Source organism: Phytophthora infestans, genomic scaffold, assembly GCF_000142945.1.
Source record: "Phytophthora infestans T30-4 supercont1.2 genomic scaffold, whole genome shotgun sequence".
NCBI lineage: Eukaryota > Oomycota > Peronosporomycetes > Peronosporales > Peronosporaceae > Phytophthora > Phytophthora infestans.
Window position 1 is genome coordinate 488103 of NW_003303757.1, and position 18419 is coordinate 506521.

The window sequence follows — 18419 nt, forward strand, 5'->3', positions numbered from 1 at the left end:
CTCCGGATCCCTGTCGTAGTGATCTCTCTTTTTGTAAGCAAAAACCTCGCCCCGACCACAGCTCATGTGTGTCATTTTCATCATCTCCCAGAAGATTTTCCAGTGATCGCAGAACGCGCGTTGTGTCGGAGGTGGCAGGGGATCCGAGGGAGAGAGCTGCATCACGGCAAAAACCTTTAAAACTGGAGAGATTATGTTTGTAGCTTTGGTACAAAGTCTACGACAAACACCGCGTGTTATCGTGCAGGTAGTCTTCCGCCAAGTCGTGTATACACTATGATGAAAAGGAATCAAGGTAAAGATCACATTACCTAGAAGCGTTGGTGTGACTGGTACGCATTATATACGAGTGTCATGAGCATTCATAACCAAATTGCCGCCGTCGGCGGCAGTGATGAATGGCAAGCCTTGGCGTTTTTAAGATATCGAGAATAAACGTCGATGCCTCCCTTAATCCGATTCCAGTATGCAACCAACGATGGTAGGATATGTTTTGAAGGTGGCAAAGTACACCCTTTTTCATCTTCCATCCGTACGAGAGCTCTCCACAAGTCCAAATTCTGTGCCAAGGTATCGAAATCGATACAGTGATCTAAGTCGCGCGAGGAAAACGATGGAATTGGCACAGATTGATCGTAGATCCACCTCATGTATGCTTCACGAATTACCAGCATCGCCTCGTGGTATGTCCCATACATATCGTCTCCAGCTGAAATATGAACCACACGAATGATCTTTGTCGGCGAGGCATAAACAATAAAGCCATCGCAAAGTCCACTGCAAACGATCCCATGGAGAATTGGACATCTGTGACTTGTATCTGGTATCAATTCTTTGAACGTCGTAGTACCGTACCAGCTTGCAGCCACCTCTACAGAGGTAAACACTCCAAACTTTTCCGCCAGCTCGTTTTCTTTCTCATTTGTTCGCTCTACCACCCGTGTCTTATATTCCATCACAGCAAAAAATCTGCCTCGATTAGTGCACAGAATCGACCCTATGTCATCTGGTGAAAAGGCAACGTGCGGAGCTTCACGTCTAGAAGAATAACAAAAGCTTTATCCAGTAATAAATTCAATTGTTAGCAGGGACAACCCACTTACCCGCACAGTAGACCGTAATCTTTCAGTCGCTCGACATGGTAACGAGAATGTTTGTCGAAAAACTGTTGAATGTGATCTGAAATACTTGCTTCATTGTGTGAACCAATTTTCATCGCAGCTGACGACGTTGGTGACATGAACCAAGACGACAAAAGTTCCCCACCAGAGGAGTTTTGATCCGTAGTGTCGGTCAAATTCCCATTACAAAGCCTCTCAACAAGCTCTTTTTTTCTGCCGGTAATTGGGAGGCCACCATCACGACAAAGCGACTTCAGTTCTTCACATGTTTTGACTTCTAGCTCTTGTCTAGGGAGGAGAACAGGGGCAACTACTTCCCCATTAGACACGCCATAAGAGAATTGAATTGACAACAACAATAACACCATTTCACGTGGGGATCAGTTACGGGGTCTTGCACTAGTTGTGGATCCGGTGAAGAACGAGTAACATGGTGAAAAATTCGACTAGCTGTCGAGCCTGTAATCCAAAACTTTCGCATAAGAAACCAGATCGGGGTACGTTGTGTCTCCGTTAGCTTCTGAATGCCACATTCGAAAGCTTCAAACAAGTTGTCAATATTTGACACACTTTGCGTTTTGGTTGGGGTGCAAATATATGACCAGCGCCCCGGTCCAAAAGCTCGATCTGTAGTATAGCATGTGGCCACTTTACCGAGACCGGATCGATACGCCAGAGCATACACAGTTCCCGCCGCAGTATCTGTTACTTTTACAGCAGGAAGTGTTTTTGACGCCCAATACGCTGTTTTTGCGCCCTTCTCTGGAATCTCTCGTTGGTCTTTACCAGCTTTCTTCCCGTAGGTAAACGGAAAGCTACCAGTTCGCTTGTGTGTGCCAACTATTTTACCACCAACGTTATCGATGTGCTGGTTTACTGCAATGGATTGATAACCCCGGTCCAATGCATGAACTATACAAGGGCGTTTAATCCGGCTTTCAGTAGCGGCACCGCATAAAGACCGTTGTAAAAGCTTCACAATGTCTACAGTCTGCCCCCCACGAGTGGCAACATGCCCTCCGAGAAACAGTCCCTTTGTAAGAGAAACAATCCCATGTTGAACGGGTCCATACCTGTATACACCACCGATATAAGCATTGATGAAGACGCAATATATCCACGGCACAATGTACTTACCCCTTTTTTGGGTTTCGAACATGTGTCAGCCCCACGTCATCAACCAAATGAGACCGAAGGCGAATCATATCATCATCAAGCGAGGCAATAGATGTGCCTTCTACGAATCCGATTTCTTCACACAACTGTCTAATGAGTCCAGCCACATGAGAAATATCTCTATCAGGAATCATCGGAGCGGTCCATTGCTCTGTCATACCATCACTACGAGTTCTTTGCGCTCCCAACGCATTTAATATTGCCATGTATCGCGTTTGCGGCATCGCGCTTTGTGCCGGGGAAAAGTAATTACGATTGTCTCGGTGGTAGAAGAATGTCGGCGTGACGGCATAGTAACTCAGCCAAAGCTCCACCTCCACAAACAGCAGCAACTCTTTCACGCACACATGCCACTCCGGCTCCATGCTTGTATTCACGACGTTCTTAATTGCAGATAGTATGGATTCATCCATCCACGCACTTACTAGATCACCGACACTAGCTCGCCCAGACGACGACGATCCAAACATGCGTCGTCGAAGACGCGCCAAAACCGCGCCCGCTTCAGTACGAGACTTGATCAGCAGCGTGCGCTCAACATCGCTCACTTGCAGCTGCACTTCGCAGCTCTCCACGTCTCGCCATGTCGTTGCCTCAGTAGCGATGTTCTCGTCGCTATCAGACGAAGAACTGCTAGATGAGTCGCTCTCAAGCATCTTCTTGGCCCTGTAGCTGCACTAGCGCGCGCCAAGAGTGCGGTTGAAGTTTCCCTTCAGCAAGTGTCAAAAACGTCTTAAGTACGATTATTTTTGTCCTTCAAAAGGACAAAATTCCCTAGAAGGCGGCAAACACTGACCAAATTTTGGTCCTTTCTCCAAGGACAAAATATGTTGGGACCAACCGCCGAGCATTCGACCCAGATTTGGCACCGAATGTTTGTGTCGTGATTCACGACAAGTGAAGTCACTGCAGTAGTGTGCAATGCACACTGTGCATACAGTACAGTACAGTACATGTACGCACAAAACTCTCTGAGATGAGATGCCTGGTGCAACGGAGACCTCTCCCCAATTGTTTGATTGGTTGGCTCGTCACTGTCACAAATGCTCTAGAACTGTTTGACATGCTTCCAAAAATGGCAGCGATCTTCAGGCTGTAGCAATGCACACACCTGCTTTTATGTCTCATGTCCTCGGAGTACGTTTGCCAGACTGTGCCTTCGCCGGCGCGAAAGCAAAATAGATGGAATTCCTCCTATTCGACAGAGAACCGAGCTGGTGCATGTACATGTACTATTTACAGTACATGTATAAGTAACGCGAATGTTGCCGTTCATGTACCTTAGGTATTTTTCTAGTTGAAGTTTTTCGGCCCAGAGTGACACGATGTTGATGGCAGGTGCTCCATACGTGAAGTATGAAAGGAGCCCATACTCATCTCAAATCAAACCAGCCACGGAAAACCCGCCGTGAGGAAGAAGCGCACCACGTATCAGCGCCAAGGTGAAGGTTCGTCCTTTGTTTCCCGCATCGGAATTCTGGCTGGCAACCAGGTCAGTGGGCCCCTGCGTGGCCTTCAGCAAAAGTTCATTTGCAAACCTGCCACCTTGGTCTCAAGTACTCCAGTCTATCAACCCTCCAGTAATGGCAACTTACCAACAGGAGGTCAAGACGCCCGTGGTCGACACTCTGCAGAGCCCGGCACACAATAACGCTGTGGACTATGACCACTACCAGTACCAGACACCCGATTCGACCTTCAAAGTGGACGTATCGGCCAACAGCCAGGACGTTTTCAAGGAGGGGAACGAGAAGGGCAAGCCTCTTAAGAAGTTCTTGTGGTGGCGTATCACCAAGAAGCAGCGGATATTTGCCATCGTGGGCATTGTGCTCGTACTACTGGCCGTGCTGATCATCATCGCGTGGTTTGTGATCGTCAAGGCTGTTTTCCAGCACAATGTCAACAAGATCAAGATGAGTGTCAACTACCTCGACATCAACCAAATCTCGGACCAAACTACGCTCTCTAGCGAGCTTAGTCTACACCTAACACACGATCTGAGCATGAACGCTCGGTCGGATGCCACTACGGCCAAGCTGCTTTACGAGGGATCGACGTTCGCCACGTTTGAGTTCCCCGCTCTGAAAATCGACAAAGGCGAGCAATCGTACGATCTCAACATCACCAGCGACTTGATCGTCACAGACGCCGACGTGTTCTCCTCTATGTCCACCGCAGTCATGGACGACGTCTCCGTTGTCTTCGATACGACTGCAAAGGTCAAGGCTCATGCACTGGGCTTCAGCTACGGCGGACTGGACTTCAAGCGCGAGCTCTCGATCGAGGGTTCCGCGATCCTTTGACCGTTATTGACCACATTGACTTCTGGGGCTGCACGGACGATGGCTGGACCATGGATATTGACGTCAATGTGACCAACGTCTCTCAGATGGGGCTCAATGGCATCGGCTACCTCAATCTGACGCTATATGTAGAGCAGAACTATCTGGGCTACTTGTCTGGCATGACTCCGGAGGTTGGTGTCCCTCGTGGCACGAGTCAACAGACCTTTAGACTCTTCGTGGATATTGACAATCACTCGAATATGGTCAAGATGGTCACGGCGCTGATCGATAATTATGTGCAGTACTTCATCACCGGTGAGAGCTCGTATGCTACGGACCAGACGCTGTTCAAGGACGCTCTGGCTATTATGAATATGAGCATCATCCACACGGACAGCACAAGACGCATCGACCTCAATTCGTCGTGCGACCTCGTGACGCTCCTCACGGGCTAAGTGTGAAACACTACTGTTTTGTTTTACTAGCAGACGGAGTTGTCGACCACGTTGCCGTTATTAATATTAACACTAGGCGATGTGTGTTCGGGATAACGTCAAGATATGTAAAAAGCTTCATTCTTACAAATCGATTTCTTGCTTTGAGTTCGTTTGCAAAAATTGCCGCGACTATTGCAGCTGGCATTTAATGTCGACCATTATGATGAGCTTGCAAGCAAAGAACCTCGCACGAAACATTGCTTCCTTTGAGGCTGAATGGATGGATACCTTCGGGGTAGACAAAAGCTTTTTTTGCGCTAACTTATCGTACAGTACAACCTTGGGTTATTAATTCAAGGCAAACTTTTTGTGGCATTGTTGCCGTGCAAATCCGGTGATTATCAATCACGTCTGCCAAAGACCGTAGCGTGCCAGCACCAGTATTTCGAACAATTAAGCCCATTATTGGGATCATGCAACGCTCTTTTCTATTTTTCTTCGAGAGGAAGATCGCGGCTCCTGCAATCTTAGTTGAAAGAAGACCAGTGTGAGCTAGCCAGGGGTGTTGCTGAGTTGGTTCCCCCACACGCCCTCCGCTCTTTAATGGCTGCGTCTTCGACATCAGCGGGCTATGGGATCCGCAATTATTTCCGGCGGCCGTCGCAGTCACCGCCTTCCTCCGGTTCAGTCGAGCTTCAAGCTGACCTTAAGGAGAAGTCACCAGAACTGGACCCGCAGTTACGGCCGAGTGAGAGACAGAAGCAGCAGATGCAACAGATGCAGCGCAGCGCCGTGCTCGGGTCCTGTGCACAAGCGGTGGGCACTGTGGCTTCAGTACTCTTCGCATTGATCAACCGCTGTGGTCACTACGACGAGACGGCTCGAAACAGCTCAGTAACTCGCCAAGCCAAGATTCTGTACGTCTCGCTGCTTGAAAGTGTGCAAAAGGAGCGTGGGGAGTGGCAGGGCTTTTCTTCAGCCTCCAATGACAACAATGTACCTGAAGATATCGAAGTCTTGAGTCCGCAAGCCCTCCTTACGTCGAGTATCGATTCGAATTCCACTGCTGATCAACTAGGCATTCTCAACGAGCTACTTGAAGTAAGCTTTCGCAATCTCATGGGTCCGTTGGTGCCTCTAGCGCTCTACACGCGACAGAGAAAGATGTTGCTACGTCAGAGTCTGGCTGTTCCGCCGGCACTCACGACGTTGGTGGCAATTCGTGAGATCTTGGATCTCCTTGAGCGTGAGGTGCGGCACTGTCTGCTGCGCTTGTTCGCGTTGTGGGACCTCGTTGCTCTAGTCAGTGGCGAGGCACAGCCACTCCTCAAAACGATCGCGGATAAACACCACCACGTCTTCAGTGAGTCGTCCGAGTTCGAAAGCATGGTGAGTATCAGATAGGATATTCGACAATTGTATGTATTAACCACATTACTGTATGACGTCGCTAAGACTGCCCGAAAAAGCGAAAGACAAGACACTGTAGCGATTAACCTTTTGCAGGTTATGGTACTCTACCGCGAAATCCTCTTCAGCGACATTGAGGTATCGACCCTCCTCTCCATGATAAGATAGCGATGCTGACTGAATTGTGCTGTCTTCTGGTGTGTGTGTTTGCAGTTTATCTTGACAAAGCAGGAACTTCAAATTGACGCGAGACTGGGTGAAGATATTCGAGCGAAGACCTGGCCACCCGAGTCGGAGGAGGCTGAGGAAGAAGACGAAAGGTTCTCGAGCGATGGCGATGTAAGCAGTTTCAGTGATGAGAACCAGATGCTACACGACGATGCTGCTGGGATACCATGGGAACAGGATCCAAACTTGGATTCGTTTGCCCTTCGATCCCGGACTTCATCGTCCGTACCAAGCGTGCTTGAAGAGGAAGATCAGGTCGGTGATTATGTTGAGGCTGAAGGAGGTGACTGGTCTATCCCATCGCCTCCTCGATACCCCTGTCACCAAGAGCACCGGAAGACCCAGCGAGCTCGAAGCATGGCATCTCCTCCAGTGTCGGGAGGCGCGGGTCCATTGATACCGGTTCCAATGATTCCTTCTAGTAGTGAAGGCATTCCACCGCCAAGCAAAGCGGAACACGCGACCAGGTCAATCGAGCGGGTCCCAAGTGGCCACCGGCACTCGCAGCGGTCTCTTCTTTCGGGTCCAACCTCTCCAACACACAGCGCAATAAGCCAAGCAAGCTCCAGTACCAGATCCGCGTCGCGGAAGTCGAAGCTGCGGACTAAGCAGCGCAGTTCATCGTCTACAAACGGTAGCTTTAGGAGCAAGCGCCAGCAGCACGAAAGTCACTGGCAAGACACGACCAGCAACGAATCGCGGTCTCCTCCACCGTCTTCTCGCTCCACCGTGCGCCGAGGTGGCAGCAAGCGGTTCAGAGGCATAAAGACTGCATCGACTCGCCGTCGTCAAGCGTCTGCTGATAAAACGAAGCAAGAACACGCCCATGAGCTTTTGCAGGATAAAGAAAAAGTGAAACCCAGCTTCCTGTCGACTGCGGCTTCAAGTCTAGCCATCCCTGTAGCTGCTGCAACCTTGTGTGTTCTCGCAACCATGGCCACCTTGGCAATCTACGAGATGCGCAGAGCTCCACGCAACTGATGAGTCACGCTGCCATCGGCTCGTATGTAAAAGTCGAGTGGATTCTCAGTTGACATACGGTTCAATGCATGTACATGTACTGTACCTTGTATGAGATACCGTGAAATCTCAATTGGTGCCGTCAACAACCGTGGTTTTGGCTTCCTGGACTCAGAGGTACAGGTACGGTACAAGTATTAATATTTGTTCATGTTGCCACAGTAGGTGCGTTGTGCATACTGGTACTGTAATGCATTGGCTTTATTAAAACCAACTCGGAAAAAGTGAACTGAAACCGTGATGTCAACTAAGCTTATATTTCGAACACAACGCAGGGTACAGTCTTGCTTGTATAATTATTTACAACATGTATTAAAACTAAAACATGTATGTATTCAACTAAGCGTTGCAAGTCGATGAAAACTGATACGACGTGGTCAAGTGGCACTGCCACGTCAACAGCGGACAAGGCACCTGCATCAAGAGAAGCTCATTTTCCAGTCGAGATACAGTCATACCGGTAATGAACAAGAATCAGAATGGATAATGCTTGCTGGAAAATATGATGAAGTACTCCAATACAAAAACAACCAAGCTGGAACGACAGTAGTGATGCGAGCGACTGGTCTCACGACGTCGACTAAAAAATGACCTCCTGATGAGAACTGAGCAAGAGAGTTTGGCATTTTCTTTTTGTTTTCGTAAACGAACAATTTGGCTTACGAATCCAGGCGAACTGCGACAGCGCCGACAGGCGACACATGTCCGAGAGATTTGAGATCGTGTGGCGCGCCGCGGCAGCAATGTTCACCTTTCGACACAACGAGAGCGGGAATTCAAGATTTTTAATACCGGCAATACATGTACTTTACCGGTAGGTCCAGTAATGCCTGTATAGCGCTTAACTGGGTGTACCACCAAAAGTACCGAGTCCATGAGTGTCCAACGCTGCCGAGCGGACACAAAGTATGTGACATACAGGTACATACATGTTTTAACGTCATTATAAAAAATAACCAATGACCCTTTCCGTCCGAGAAAGTTGTCTGCACCAAGTGTTTGCTTCGAAGTGTTCGAACAGCAAGAAGCAGCAAAGGGGCGAAGGAGTTACTAACTTTTAGCGCCAACTCGGATCACCAGTCGTTATGGTGGTGATTCGATCAGACGTGAAGACCGTTCACAGGCGTACAGTACACTGGTCACCGGTGATCGGTGTGTCCACTCCAGCGCAGTGTCAAACACGCCGCCAGTACGTACCGCCGATCGGCCGCTTCTGAACTTTACAATTTTGCTGTAATCACTGTTAACAGCAAAACTGTACTAAACACCCCACGGCAACTCGACGAGAACATACAGCCAAACCACGACTCTATGTTCGCTGCGAAATGCTGCGGCAGCATTGCTGGCAGCACCTGCAATTTGCTGCCACGTGATGACATGAGTTCACAAACGTTGCGGTTTGACATGGACTGAGGCAAGTGAGCTGGTGACAACGCCAGGGTGCTGGCTTCTACCGGTATGTGTGTTCGAACATCAAATGCTAACGTGTCCAACGGGCTCGCCCACGGAGTAATACCAAAGTAAATATGGAGGTGCTTGCCCAGATTTGTCGGCGAAATGTAAATGCGGACACCTCAAAAGTGTCGTGACGACTGGAAGACCAAAGAAAAACAATCCGATACCCCTCCTAAGCCGATACAAAGTCTACTATTTATAAACGCAGATCACAGTTTCTTAAACCTGTATAAATATATATACTAGACATAGTAATGCAGTTACAGTCCTCACATTTGTTTTACGGAACTGATCGCTGTACCACCGGATTACGGTCGAAACTCTCAATCGACGGAAGCAAAAGCAGGTGGTCGGTCTCCAATCCGTTTCCTCTACTCTGTTCACTTTTCCTTTTGCTGCGGCCCCAACAGTTCAATCTCCGACTGAGGTTCTCAGTCTTTCTTGTCCATCCATCGACTAGGAATCTCCCGGTGTAGCAATTATCGAGTTGGTCGAATCCTTCGCATCTCAGTCATGACCCGTTCATTCTTGCCGCTGTTGGCTACCGCTTTAACGGCCACGAGCACCATGGTTAGCGCCGCCGTCTCCAACTCCAGCATCTGCTCCAGCGACGCGTTCCAGGCGCTCTCCGGCACGCAGCTTGGTGACAGTCCCATCTTCGTGCGCGCCCTGGTGCAGGGAGACGAAGTCTGCATCGAATATCAGCTTGACGCGTCCGTGGCCAGCACGGCCACGTGGTTTGGTGTCGGGCCATCGCGTGACTCCAACATGGTGAGCAGTCCGGCCTCCAACGTCATGATGTTCTTCAAGGACAGCGGCACCCCCACGTCCTACGTGCTGGGCGGCTACGTCAACAGTGATGTGACGGAGGACTCCGATCTGTCCTCCTTCGTGGTGGGCTCGGGTAGCACCACCAGCATGAGCTTCAGCTTCCAGCGCACACTTGCTGCCGCTTCAAGTTCGGATGTAGCCATCTCTGCCACAGGCTCCACCGACTTTATTTGGGCCTACGGTACCTCGTGGCCTATTTCCACGCACAGACGCGGTACGAACGGCGCTGCCTCCTTCAACATCGCGGCCGCAGCTACGGCCACAGGCTCCAATGCCGGCGCCAGCACGATCGTCAGCTCCAGTGCGTCCACGCCTTGGTGCGACGATAAGAACTGCCCCGGTATTGTCGGTGGCATCGCCTTCGGTTCAATGGCCGTGTGTGGCCTGTTGCTCACTGCGGCGCTCAAGTCGTCGCCTGTTGGTAGGCTCCTGCTGCACCGCACTGTGGCCCCGCCTCCGGTCAAGATGACGACCAACTCGCCTGTGGCCATGCCCCACACTATGTTCATGCAGACTTTGGCCGACCTGCACCTCGGTGAGCTGCTGGTTATGCTCATTTTCGTGGCGGCCGTGGTTGTGCTCATCTCTCTACTAAGCGACGAGGAGAAATACGTTGTCTCTGGCCAAGTGAGTCTGCTGATTCTCATGTTCCTCATCCTCCCTGTGGCCCGCCTGCCTGTGTGGTCTATTCTCTTTGGGAGCTCGTTTGAGCGCATTGTCAAGTTTCACCGCTGGCTGGGCGTCATTATGAACATCGCAGTGATCGTCCACGTCGTGCAGGCCAGTGACGTCGTGGACCTCACTCTGAACGAGAAATACGGTGAAGTGACGCCTCTGCCTGGCTTCGTGGCGTTCATTTGCTTCATCGCGATGATGTTCCTGTCTATCGAGTACATCCGTCGCATGTTCTTCGAGGTTTTCTACTTCACGCACCGCGTGCTGTCGATTGTGGGCTTCGTTTTCACTATTCTCCACGCCCCCAAGTTCATCGGCCTCGCTCTTTGCGTTCCTCTTGGACTGTACGCTCTTGGTCTGCTGTACCGTTGGTCGAGTGCCTTCACTGGTTCTTACAAGGCGTCTGCGACTGTACACTCCGGCTCGAACTCCACTACACTCGTCCTGGAATCCACCCCGAAGACTGGCAAGATGGCCATGAACGTGAACCCTGGCTCGTACTTCTTCGTACGTCTCCCGGCTGTTTCGGCCACTCAGTGGCATCCGTTCTCGTCTGTTGTGACTCCCGATGGCAAGTCGCTGGGCTTCACTATCAAGGCTATGGGCAATGGCTCCTTCACACGTAAACTACTGGAGAAGGCTGGTACGCAGTACGAATTCACCGCTAATCTGTGTGGCCCGTTTGGTAAGATGTCGCTCAATGTGGATCGCTACGACGCTGTTGTGCTGGTTGCTGGTGGAGTTGGTATCACGCCGATGATGAGTCTTATCAACCAGTCGCGCTTGTTCCCGTCTGCGACGAACGATTCGGATAAAGCTCCCAAGGCTTCGGACTGGTACGTCTTGTGGTCCGTACGCGAGCCTGAAGATATCTTGATGATGGAGCAGTTCCTGCCCACCCACGCTCAGCTCGACTACGCTGCCCGTGCCAGCATCCAGGACCCCAACATGGCCATCCTGGGCAACAACGCGCCGTCTCCAGTTAACATTAACTGGATGTTCCATGTGTCGAACGCTCGCACGGATGGCGTGGTTACCCGTACGAACGGCGAGACGTTGTCGTACCGCGGTGGCAAGCCTATTATGGATGAACTGATCAATTCAAGTCGCTTTAACGGCAGGAAGGTGACGGTGGTGGCGTGCGGACCCCCGACCATGACGGTCGAGGCCCAGGCACTCGCTCGCAACTGCAACTTTGACTTCCACAAGGAGGTTTTCAACTGGTAAATGCATCATACAATAACATTTTGGTTTCAATAGCGATTTAAGTAAGTCGAGGGCGATAATGGTATTCTTTTTCATTCCTTCGTTACCATCACTTGTTTACTCAACGTAGTCGAAATCGTCCTTGATCCCCAACCACTTGTCCACCTACCACAATGCAGACAGTGTTAGCGCGATACCTTTGTCATTGCCAATAGCTCTTGCATCGGTACCTCTTTGCCCTCGACACCACGCTTCTTCACCACCCATGACTTGAGCGTGTACACGTTGTCTGTTCCAGTACAGCAAGCAGCGTCAATGAACACGCACTCTACCAATCCCCCAAACTCGAGGAGGCAAAGACGAACCTGTCCATCGGTCGGAACCTTCCTTCGCCACGCGGACTTTTCCTTCCAGTTCTTGCAGAATCGCGGGGTCGTTCTCTGCCAGGTGCTGCACTTTGGTGCGCAGTGCTGTCACCTTGGTTTTCTGCTCTTCTAAGCGACGTAACTTTTGCAAACGCTCGTCCTGCCCACAACAGATTAGATGGAGCTACACCACCTAGAAGTGTCGAGTGAAAAAAAATTGTCCGCACCGATTCCGAGCGCAACAACTTCTGTTCTTCGATGTTTCGCTTCACTTTGGCCAATTTCTCCTGCACAGTTTGTCGACGTTGCTCCAGTTCGCTGAGCTTGCGCTTTCTCGATTGCGACAGCTTCGACGGGAACGACCAAAAGTAATTGCCCGATCCAATCTGCATATATCACAACTTTTGGTCAGCTGAGAGCTCAACACGTTTGCAGTTGAGGACAGCACCTTGTCACAGTCCACCAAGGCGTCGTCCACCAGCGCTTGATTCACATCTTTGACTGTTTGCAGCACTGTCGGACAATTAATCATTGATTATTTCGTTTGTTCAATAATTGTTAATGTTATTCGAGCATGTTCCTGGTTACGAAGTCCGTACCAACACCAGCCTTGGAGCCCAGCTTCTCCACCTCCTTGAGATTGAACACTTCCTTGGACTCGTGGTAGATGCGCAGGATACGCTCGCGCTTCTCCTGGAGCGACACACCTTTGCGTGGCATGTTCTCGGGTGAATAATTGCAGTGCAATGAATTGTGGCGAAATTGGGACGAAATTTTGGATTGGACCATTTCATTGATTTGTTCTTAGGAAAATTGCAGTTCGCCACGAATTTCGTGTGAGCCTCCGACCAAATAGGCAGTACGCTCAAGAGTTTCTCGCGTTCGGATCAGCAGATCATCTAAGGAACCATCGTTCTGAATCACTAGGTGCGCCTTCAACACTTTTTCCTGTTAAAAAGAAATAAAAAAAACACAAAAATTAATTCCAGCTCTTTTAATCCTCTCGTCGTAGAAGAACCCACGGACATGAAGACTCATCTGCGACTTGATGCGCTTTTCAGCGTCTTCTCGTTTAATATCGTCGCGTTTCATGAGTCGCACGAGCTCGTTCTTCTCCGAGCATGCCACTACAATTGTGGGGTAGCAGAAATCCTCGAGCAATTTGGTCTCGAACAGCAGCGGCGCGTCGATTATCACCAATCGCTTGCGGCACACCAAACGTTGATACACGAGCTGCTTGAACATCTCCCAGATTATGTACTTGTGCGTAGCAGAATTGAGTTTTTTCCGTTGCGCAGGGTCACTAAAAATGATTGCTCCCAACTTCGCGCGGTTGATGGTTGCGTCGTCTTCATTGAGCACCCCGGTCCCGAAATAGCGAACGATTTCATTGTAGGCACCGCGTCCAGGCATAACCACCTCTCTAGCCACGACATCGGCGTCCACGATCACAGCTCCTGCCTCACTAAAAGCTTTCGACACCGTAGATTTTCCTGTGGCAATGCCTCCCGTGAGCCCCACTCCGACCAGCGACGCGCCTAACACCCGTCCAACGAAGTAACTTCCCGCCAATACAGCGCCAACACGAACCGATAACTATTTGCAGTATTCCATTAAAGACCATGTCAGCAAAGTCGACCATTTGCCAAGTTTGCTTTTACACGTTTTTCGTACCAATGGTGCGAGGGCAAACGGAGCAAGCGCAAGTAGCCAACGCTTGAGGGAATGTTTCCGTAGCTTCTCTTTCAGTATCCCCAACGGTACGCCGAGCAGTAGGCCCAGCGGCGCCAATGCCAAGAGCTGAGCGTCGTGCATTTTGAAAAGTGTTAAGAAATCTTTTAAAATAATTATCCACGAATTAAATATTTCAGAAATATTTGCAGCCAATCATAGCTGTACAAAATCGCCTTGTACGAAGTAATTCACAACAGTATTATTTGAAGAGATGCCGTCTGTCAGGCAGCTTCGTGCATCCCGCTTTGAGCCCACAACCTTCACGTTGGCGGCGCTGGCTCCGCTGCTCGAGTTACTGGATGCTCGCGAGGTAGCCACCCTTGTGTGTACCCAAAAAGCTGTTGGCCGTGAGGGCTGCGCCGCCGTTTGGTTCTGGCTAACAAGTCGCACTCGCGCACTGTTGCCTAACGTGAAAATCTCGACCGCATCGTCGCACTCGGACACTCTGCAATTTGCAGTCATGTTGCCACTACTGAGGCAATTGCAGGCAGTTGCATCGTGTAAGTATTTATTACGCTCTTTTTGTATTTTTCATCTGACTGATATCTCGTGTGATAGACGATTTCGATTTACATTTTGACGCTAGAAGACATGGCGGCGACGTGTACTTGGTAGAGAATGGAGACTGTTATGTGTCACATTGGGGACCCAACGGAGGTTCCATGCTTGGTGACCGGGTGTGTGCTCCTGGGGCGGTGAGCTACTGGGAATGTGTCGGGCTCAGCGAAGGCAGCTACATTGGCGTCACCGAGGTTACGCAAACACAAGCAGGATTCCGATACTATGGGGTGGACGCACAGCATTTGAAACGGACGCTGTCGCTACCGACACCAGCGTGTGACCACATGCCGGCAGTCATGTATTGTGAAGGTGGGTTCATCACGACGGGCTCGTTCCGAGGACCCAAGCCTCAACTCCCTGCACAAGTGAATTTCTTGGATGCGGATACATTTAAAGAGGAAGATCGAGTTGGAGTCGTGGTCGACTTACTAGCTGGTTTCCTGCTATTTATGCGTAACGGTGCGCCACAGGGAATGAGGATCCCGATCGATCGATCGAAGAAGTATCTCCCCGTGTTTAGTGCTTGTGCGTGCTATAACTTGCAGCTGATTCCAGATGTCCGTCCTCCGTGGCATAACATCTATTGCTTTGACGAGCACTTCGATGCAGCGAAAGACACGTTCGTAGTGGCGAGTACTGGTCTTGCTACATGGTCTCAAACGACCAATTTTGCGAACTTGACAGAAATTTCCGGAGTGACTGTAAAGAGCCGACAGAGATAAGTGTACAATACATATTTTTGCAAAGGTAGAGCAACATAAAAATAAATCACTTAAAGAAGCCGTGTTCGTTGAATACACACATCAGTCGAAAGCTGTTCCAGCCGGTGTGATCGAGCTGCAAGGTACGAGCTTGAATTTTCTCAAAGTAGCAGCGATTTAAGCCGTAGAGCCTTGGATGGTGACGACCACTTTACGCTGATGGCCAGAGCCCCAACCACCAACATTGCGGTGTTCGCACAAATAGATACCTATAACAAGCAGTTCAATAGTTCACCCGTTAAAATGCAGCTAGCAAATAATTTCGAGATGTTTGCCTTTATTTTACCTTGCCACGTTCCAAGATTGAATTTGCCGTTCGTGATCGGGATGTTCACAGATGCTCCGATCAGCGTCGATTTAATGTGTCCCGGCATGTCATCTACGCCAAAAAACAATAAATTATTTCGTCCCCCAACAAAAGAACTAAGAGTTGCCACTCACCGTCGCCTTCGTCTGTGTGACGGAAGAATTCCCTATAAAACAACTGTAAGGAGAATAACAACTAGATTTTCAGTAGAGGTACCTACTTGTTCCAGGACTCGGGCACGATACGGTTGAACGCACCCTCCATGTCGGTACTGATGCAATAAAAGTAAGTAAATTAGTGAGCAGAACTGCGCTAGAAAGTAACGAAATTGCTTAAGGTAATACTTACCGCACGTCTGGGTCACAGTTCTCGTTGATACTGAGCGACGCTGACGTGTGCTTGATGAAGAGATTGGCCATACCAACCTTCACACGCGACAGCTCCGGAATCTTCAGTTGTGACATCCAATACCGGTTAAGTAAACGGTTAGAATGCTAAAATGTTTGAAAAATGCGGAAAAGCGGGATGCAAACCTGCTTCTCGACCTCGCGCGTCACCACTTTTCGCAATAAATAAGAGCTCAAGATCAGCAAAAAGTCATATACACAGTCTAGGACATGTATGGCGAAAGTAGCGCACAATGGAAGCCGCGGCTGGGCGCCGTAAGCACGATCTCCTTCTGGAACCAAGTAGCCATGCTCACAAGTGGGAAAATGTTTTTGATTAGCAAAATGTGTGGACCACGCGAATTAACAAACGGAGAATCGTTTTTTTTTTTAGGTATTGTTTACCATACAAAGACAAAATGGTCGAGCGGAACTGCTTCGCAACTTTAAAGTTGCGGTATAGCTACACACTCATGCTCTTCTTTTCTCTGCCTTGGGTTTTGAAGATGTTTTCGCCCTTCAGACTGTTCGACATGGAAGCCATGGTTTTCATGACACGATCGACAAACGATGGCGACAGCGATTCTTCCACCACCGAAACCTGGTGTTTTAGAGCGGAGAACCCGCTAAAGTTTTCGCGGATCGTCGACTTGAGTACGGGTTCCACTCGGTCAGTAGCTCCGCTAATGGCATTGCCACTACGGCCACAATTGCTTTCTTGACTGAACAAGCTGCCGTCTGACTCCGGCTTGCTGTAGTCCAGTGTGAGCTACCAGATAAGGAGGCACGCAAGCAAACAACTGTTTGAAGCTGGTCTACATATGCATATCATGCAATAAGACCATCGAGTCAGAGGAACTTCGATAGGATGCAAGCTAGACATCTAATCTCAACAATTCATCAGCTCCAAAATTACCAGCAAGGACTCGTGGCAGTTAGCTTTAATGGATACGTAGCGATCCTACGAGACTTTACCACGCCGACAGCCATCATGTCCAGCAGCGACGCTGCATAGGTTACCTTCATGAAGGTCAAGAGCAACGGAGCCGTGGTAAAAAAAGAAGAAAGTGCCCACCTTCCATGACGGAGACTGGAAGGAATGGCTGGAGTGGCTACTCCGCATATCTGAGTGTACTATGTACACTGCAGACGATGAAGAAGACCAGCGGTCGTTCATCGGGGACCTCCAAATCCTCCTCTTCGACGAGGATCTGCAGCAGCTTAACGACACCGTGGTTGAAGAGAGTCTTCTACGCCCTGATGTCGCGCTAGTCGCGTTGCAGCGACTGACCAAAGTTCACTGCCCCGACGGAGCCCGAGGAGTGATCATCGACGAAATGACGACGCTGAAGAAGACGCGCAACATAAGCGTGCGAGAGTACACCCGTAGCTTCCAAAAGCTAGAGCGCATGCTCCAGTACATAACGGACAACGAAGCAGTCCCAACCTCTGACGTGATATGCATGTACAAGAGTGGGATACCTGTCGACTGGCAGATCGAGGTTAATCGATTGTCCCGCAGTTGGGATTACCGCGAATTAATCCATCAGCTTGAACTGATCGACCGCAATGAACAAGAAGAAGAACGGCTCAGGAGCGGCGGTCGAGGGCAACGCCAGCGTACCGGGCAAGGTGCACAGCAACCCCGGAAGGGTAGAAACGGAGGCCAGGCCCCCAGACAAAACGAGAGCAACTTTCGCTCGCGTGGAAAGCCACGACAGCAGCAGGGTGATAGAGGAAACGACAAGCACTGCAAGTTCTGCAAGCGAAACAATCACTCCGACAATGAGTGCTTGTGCAACCCGGAGTCACCGAGGCGACCCAACAACCAGACTGTCAACAACAGGACGGACGGGAGAAGTCGTGGCAATGATCAAAGCTTCGCGGCCATGCAAGAACAGATAGCAGAGATGCCCAGGCTCACTTCGCCGTTGCAACCACCACGCACACTCTGTCCGTAACCGCTGTCCACTCGTCCGCGCGCTCGCCAGCCTCGATACTGCTGTTCGTTCTGTGTCGAGGCTCGCCGTCCACGCTGCAGGCGTCTTCAGGCGACCTCAGTCCTTTGTTCATTGTCGTGACCCGAGCAGCGGGTCCGTCAACAGTCGTTCGTTCGTTCGCTTCGTGTCCCCACCTGCTGTGGCGAGTACACCAGTTCGTATGCTCCTCCTAGCACGTTCGTTCGCTTCAGTTGCTTCTGACGCCGCCGATTCGAAAGTGAGAGCCCTTAGGGTCCGTGTGGATCTGCAAATTCTGGTGGCTGCGGGTGCCAGTTGCCCTCCACGACGCACGTCAGCGACTGCTCGCCGGGCTTCACTTCTTGCTGTCTTTTCGTCCTCCTTTGGCCGCTATTTGGCCAATCGTAATTCCGTTCCATCTCCGCAGGTCTAGGGCTTACCAGACGTGGCGGCAAACCACGGTCAGATCCAGGTTTTCCCGTCCTCGCCGTTGTTCCTTTCCG

General features: G+C 50.2%; 9 protein-coding genes across 9 annotated transcripts; 5 read left to right on the plus strand and 4 right to left on the minus strand.

The window, feature by feature from the left end:
- Nucleotides 1-1567: 1567 nt before the first annotated feature.
- PITG_01230 (uncharacterized protein) lies at nucleotides 1568-2953 on the minus strand (the record flags this gene model as incomplete). The annotated part of the gene is made up of 3 exons (XM_002907857.1): nucleotides 1568-1580; nucleotides 2259-2383; nucleotides 2723-2953. The coding sequence occupies 3 exons, from the start codon at nucleotides 2951-2953 to the stop codon at nucleotides 1568-1570; spliced, it is 369 nt and encodes a 122-aa protein (XP_002907903.1).
- An 892-nt stretch (nucleotides 2954-3845) lies between these two features.
- On the plus strand, nucleotides 3846-5119 carry PITG_01231 (uncharacterized protein; the record flags this gene model as incomplete). The annotated part of the gene is made up of 2 exons (XM_002907858.1): nucleotides 3846-4516; nucleotides 4543-5119. The coding sequence occupies 2 exons, from the start codon at nucleotides 3881-3883 to the stop codon at nucleotides 5035-5037; spliced, it is 1131 nt and encodes a 376-aa protein (XP_002907904.1).
- A 404-nt stretch (nucleotides 5120-5523) lies between these two features.
- Nucleotides 5524-7891, plus strand: PITG_01232 (uncharacterized protein; the record flags this gene model as incomplete). Its single annotated transcript, XM_002907859.1, has 2 exons — nucleotides 5524-6408; nucleotides 6643-7891. 2 exons carry the CDS (start codon nucleotides 5623-5625, stop codon nucleotides 7636-7638), a joined length of 1782 nt encoding a protein of 593 aa, XP_002907905.1.
- Nucleotides 7892-9530: 1639 nt separating this feature from the next.
- Nucleotides 9531-11865, plus strand: PITG_01233 (uncharacterized protein; the record flags this gene model as incomplete). Its single annotated transcript, XM_002907860.1, has 1 exon — nucleotides 9531-11865. One exon carries the CDS (start codon nucleotides 9700-9702, stop codon nucleotides 11863-11865), a length of 2166 nt encoding a protein of 721 aa, XP_002907906.1.
- A 96-nt stretch (nucleotides 11866-11961) lies between these two features.
- PITG_01234 (meiotic nuclear division protein, putative) lies at nucleotides 11962-12929 on the minus strand (the record flags this gene model as incomplete). Its single annotated transcript, XM_002907861.1, has 6 exons — nucleotides 11962-12009; nucleotides 12075-12133; nucleotides 12210-12369; nucleotides 12437-12595; nucleotides 12658-12722; nucleotides 12809-12929. The coding sequence occupies 6 exons, from the start codon at nucleotides 12927-12929 to the stop codon at nucleotides 11962-11964; spliced, it is 612 nt and encodes a 203-aa protein (XP_002907907.1).
- An 84-nt stretch (nucleotides 12930-13013) lies between these two features.
- Nucleotides 13014-14024, minus strand: PITG_01235 (uncharacterized protein; the record flags this gene model as incomplete). Its single annotated transcript, XM_002907862.1, has 3 exons — nucleotides 13014-13157; nucleotides 13236-13805; nucleotides 13884-14024. 3 exons carry the CDS (start codon nucleotides 14022-14024, stop codon nucleotides 13014-13016), a joined length of 855 nt encoding a protein of 284 aa, XP_002907908.1.
- Nucleotides 14025-14154: 130 nt separating this feature from the next.
- Nucleotides 14155-15081, plus strand: PITG_01236 (uncharacterized protein; the record flags this gene model as incomplete). The annotated part of the gene is made up of 3 exons (XM_002907863.1): nucleotides 14155-14443; nucleotides 14502-15006; nucleotides 15060-15081. The coding sequence occupies 3 exons, from the start codon at nucleotides 14155-14157 to the stop codon at nucleotides 15079-15081; spliced, it is 816 nt and encodes a 271-aa protein (XP_002907909.1).
- Nucleotides 15082-15243: 162 nt separating this feature from the next.
- PITG_01237 (uncharacterized protein) lies at nucleotides 15244-16269 on the minus strand (the record flags this gene model as incomplete). The annotated part of the gene is made up of 7 exons (XM_002907864.1): nucleotides 15244-15474; nucleotides 15552-15644; nucleotides 15707-15738; nucleotides 15793-15843; nucleotides 15921-16021; nucleotides 16106-16131; nucleotides 16212-16269. 7 exons carry the CDS (start codon nucleotides 16267-16269, stop codon nucleotides 15383-15385), a joined length of 453 nt encoding a protein of 150 aa, XP_002907910.1.
- Nucleotides 16270-16931: 662 nt separating this feature from the next.
- On the plus strand, nucleotides 16932-18167 carry PITG_01238 (uncharacterized protein; the record flags this gene model as incomplete). Its single annotated transcript, XM_002907865.1, has 1 exon — nucleotides 16932-18167. One exon carries the CDS (start codon nucleotides 17095-17097, stop codon nucleotides 17917-17919), a length of 825 nt encoding a protein of 274 aa, XP_002907911.1.
- Between the last annotated feature and the right edge of the window lie 252 nt (nucleotides 18168-18419).